General features: G+C 34.1%; 1 protein-coding gene across 2 annotated transcripts in view; it reads right to left on the bottom strand.

Moving 5' to 3' along the window:
• The window catches only part of LOC111493784 (mediator of RNA polymerase II transcription subunit 14-like), an 11,703-nt gene extending 8,997 nt beyond the window's left edge, over positions 1-2,706 (bottom strand). For both annotated transcript variants that reach the window (XM_023143634.1, XM_023143635.1), the window contains exon 1: positions 2,313-2,706. In XM_023143634.1, coding sequence (XP_022999402.1) covers positions 2,313-2,525 — 213 coding nt within the window. In that variant the 5' untranslated portion in view covers positions 2,526-2,706. The remainder of the gene's footprint in view (positions 1-2,312) is intronic.
• Positions 2,707-4,416: the final 1,710 nt, after the last annotated feature.

The following is a 4,416-nucleotide window of genomic DNA, read 5'->3' as shown; positions in this document are numbered from 1 at the left end:
AAAAAAAAAAAAAAAAAAAAAAAAAAAAAAAAAAAAAAAAAAAAAAAAAAAAAAAAAAAGAAGGAAGGAAAGCAGAATGGCACGCACGCAAGTTAGAGAATATGACCATACAGTCGACAGTTAGTTTCTCAACCTTCTCTTTAACGAATTTGAATCTACCCATTTTCATCAGTTTTATCGTTTTGACTTAATTTAGGGCATATTGAGGAATTTTGGAGAAATTTGGAATATCCTCGAAGACCCCAAACAAGCTCGAGAAGTCTACAATCAATTAAGTAACTATATGGAGCAAGTTTCTAAGAAATAGTTGTAGGAGTAGATTAAGATTGAGGGCAATGATTGTAGTGTATTGTTTAGGAACCTAGTTTGAAAGGATTCCTCGTAAGCATAGTAGAGGTGAAATCAAAAAATGCTGACTGGTAAGGTCATGAACCAATTGAAGATTGCAAGCATCAAATTTCAGAAGCCTCAGGTAAAGGGGCAATCGGTAAATAGGTGAGATTGACTTTCAGATTCTCTATCGTTTGACACCAACTGGACGAGAGAGCTTGAAAAGGAGCCCTTTTTTGAACCATATTTGGGGTGTTGATTGCATCGTGGGACATCTCCCATAGGAAAATTCGAACTTTTTTGGGCAGCGGCCTTGCCAAATTGAGGTATACAAGGGCAAAGATCCATGGTTCATAAAGGAAGCATAAAGGGATTGTACGGTGAAGTCGATGTCCAGGGGTCACATCCATTTATCCTTACTGCTATGGAGAAAATTGTTATCATTTGACAATTTAACTTTTTTGGGTGTTGATTGCATCAAGAGACTTGTCATCATTTTAATTCCTTTTAATGAAAAATTAAGAGAAAGGGACCCGATCAAGAAGCCAGTCCCATATACCTAGGTTATAAAGACAACTAGAAAGAAGAGAAACGAAAGATCAAAAGACTTCTTATAATTTTAACTTCTAAATCAAAAACTAGGGGAATGGGACTCAACCAAGAAGCTAGTTTCGTATTTCTAGCGGTCAAGAATTTATAAAGATGGTGGCAAAAAGAAAATTTAAGAAATTGGGACCAACCCAACAGTGTTCCTACAGGCAAATGCAAGACACATGGTCATAAGAAGTTTCCAACACTAAGTGCCTGAGCATATACTGGTAACAGAGTACCATGCATTTGATACAACCAAAACTTATTGCCAATCTTTTGCCATACAGCTAGAGAATCTGGAAAGGAGCACCACAACTACTTGCCAAGAAGAGCAGCCTTCTTATACACTGGATTCTAACAAAACAATACCCCATCCCTAATGGACAAGGATGCAGCCTACCAAAGACAGCGAGCAACTTTCAGTACTAGCTGTTTCCATAAGTTTCTGGATGCCCCTGAGTTGATTGGTGTTTTCATATAGACGGTGAGCAACAGCGCATGGTTCAACTTTCATGTTCGCATTTTTTACTGATAGCTAAATTTCTATGGAACAGTGATGCCAAATACCTTCTTTGGGAAATTTGGGTGGAGAAGAATACAAAAATATTTGAAGTAAAGAATAGGAGCTTCAGTGACTTTGAATCTCACTAGATTTTTAGCTTTTAGATGGGATCTCCTGTCCAGAGAGTTCTGTAATTATAGTCCTTTTTTATCCGTGCCAACTGGGCCTTTCTTGTAAGCTCTTTTAGCTACTTACATAAAGCCATTCTTCATCTTTCTCTATGATCCTTGGTGAATGGAATGGTTTCTAATCAACTTAAATAAATCGATGTCAACAAACCCAACTATAAACTAGCCAATAACAACCCATCTTGATACTGATATTGTTGTTTTGATCCTACACCCCAACAAGATAATTCCTGAAGGATAGTTAACTGAAGTGAATGCCCTCCCTACTAAAAACCTTCAATATAGCTTCTTCACACCCCTCCATCAATCAATCTTCTTGGGCAACGAAGATAAACAAGAACAGAGATTCCAAGCTTCACCTCGACTCGAATCAAAAACGATCAAGAAGATTGTGAATGCACTCATACAATTATACCTAACTTTGTCATCCACAAAGACTAATCAACATGATCATGAGCCTTCCATAGTCAATTATAAGAAAAATAACCTCCTGAATGTGGGATGTCTAATTCGAAACGGTCTCACCTAGCAATTCTAAGTCCGAGAGACGCAAACAGCTAAAGAAATGGCCACTCTTCTTCCATATTCACGAAGAAGACTAAAATAACGGTATGCTCAATTCCCAAGAGAGAGAGTTTAGAATTAGAAGACATTAAATTTCAAAATTCAAGTAAAGGAAGACAAAGAGTAAAGGAACCAACCTGTTGGCACCACTTGGCAAGGGCATAAAGGCGGAGTACCCTCTGCTGGGTCTTGTAGACATACTTGAGAATGTTAATTTTCTTCTCGGAATCGGATTGGTCAGAGGATTTAGAGTTGTCTACAAGTTCTTTGAGGGAGAGGAAGGAGTCCTCAGCAGCACGCGAAACCAGGGCAGAGAATTCGACCGTTTGCTGGCCTAGCTCGGCCGCCATGATTAGGGCTTTTCCGTGACCCAAGGATGAACTGGGAGATCTATAATGCGGAAATCATGGGAAGCTAGGGTTTCGGAGAGGGGAATTTGAGGAAGACGAAGAGTTGGGAATACACAGTTATCAGCTAAGAGAGAGAGAGAGAAAGACAGAGAAAAAAGATTTCGGCGTTGAGATTGGTTTTTCTATATAATTCCTCTTCTTTTTTTTTTTCTTTTTTTTTTTTTTAATGATTTATAATTTTGGAGGGCGCTCCTCTGATCATTTTTGTCCACGTGTCATTTCCATGGTCAACGTTTCAACATTTTTTCTCCAAAATTAACATTAATTTATTAAATTAAAACGATTATATTAATTTTTGGAATTTTTTTTATTTTCCATATTAAAAAATCAATTATTAATTAATTTAAAATTTGACGACCCTTAGAAATAAATTAAAAAAATTTCAATAAGTAAAAACTAATTTCAAATTTTTAGAGTTCGTTATCTCAATCTTAGTTTCATATTTTGTTTGAGCCGGACCAATTAGACATTGAAATGATTATAAACGTAAAATCTATGTACGATGAACAATAAAGTAGGTATCAATCACGACACTTTCATGGTCGAGTTAGAATAAAGAAAATAATAAATCGAAAGTTAAAAATGAAATATATGTCAATGAGGATTTGATGTTCGTGACAAACTGCTTCATCCACATGGTTGATTTTGTTGAGCTTACCAAGGCACGAGACCTCGATGAAGGTGTCTACAAGACAATTGAAGTCGGATTTGCTTCCACTACATATGGAAGTAAATCTCTAATTATTTAGATTTTTTTTTATGGGAGAAGAGCGTTTTTTCAAATGAACACAATTGTTTGATGATGTATTGTAGGACAAACTAGGAGTGAGTTCTCTTATAACGAACCATGGTTTAGCTGGCTGGAGGTTATTGTACTTAGAGACCATCTCGTTCTGTAATTTCTCCGTCAATCTCGTTTTATTAACCGTTTAAAATTAAAAAAAAATGATAACCGGTTTTTAAAATTAATTTATACTTAAAAAAAGAAAAAGGGGAAAAAAGGAAACTATCATATATAATTGGAATGATTTAGACTAGAAATTACTTTCATTAAAGTTGGGAGACAATAATTAAGTTTGTTGAATTAGTTGGTTAATGTGTTTATTTGTTCAACATTTTTTTGGATTAGTTTGCTTTAATGAGTTGATTACCCTCTTTAATAAATCCTACCACTAATAATTCTTACTTTTATAAAAAATGTTTCGTTCCCCTATCCAATATGAGATGTCACAATGCACCGCACCTTACAAGTCCAGCGTTCTCACTGGCATACCATCCAGTGTATGTCTCTCATATCATTTGTAATAGCTCAAGCTCTTCGTTGGCACACTATCAGGTGTCTAGTTTTAATACCATTTATAACAGCCAAGATACTGCTAGTAGATATTGTCTGTTTTGGCCCGTTATATATTATCATCAGCTTCACAGTTTTAAAACGCGTCTGATAGAGAGAGGTTTCAACACCATTGTAACTTTTCCATTTTAACTTGAAAATTTGTCTATTAAAACAAATTTGAAAAAATAAAAAAAATAAAATAAACTTTTTTAAATTAATCCAAATATTTACTATAAAATTTAAGATTTATATCTAATATATATATTAATTTTTAAAACTTTGAAATTAAAAATTTAAAGACTAAAATAAATATAAAACACAAAAAATTGCAATTTAATAAAAATTATCGAAACAAAAAAACAAATATATATTATCTTGCAATTGATGATTATGTCACATTAAATTACATATACAAACTCTTTCGGTAATTAACATAATTTCCAAGAATTAATATGAATAATCACCAAAAAAAAAAAAAAAAAAAAAAAGAATTTT

This window comes from Cucurbita maxima, unplaced genomic scaffold (assembly GCF_002738345.1).
Source record: "Cucurbita maxima cultivar Rimu unplaced genomic scaffold, Cmax_1.0 Cma_Scf00019, whole genome shotgun sequence".
Lineage (NCBI taxonomy): Eukaryota > Viridiplantae > Streptophyta > Magnoliopsida > Cucurbitales > Cucurbitaceae > Cucurbita > Cucurbita maxima.
Note: the sequence above shows the minus strand (reverse complement) of the source record. Positions and strands in the feature narration are given on the sequence as shown.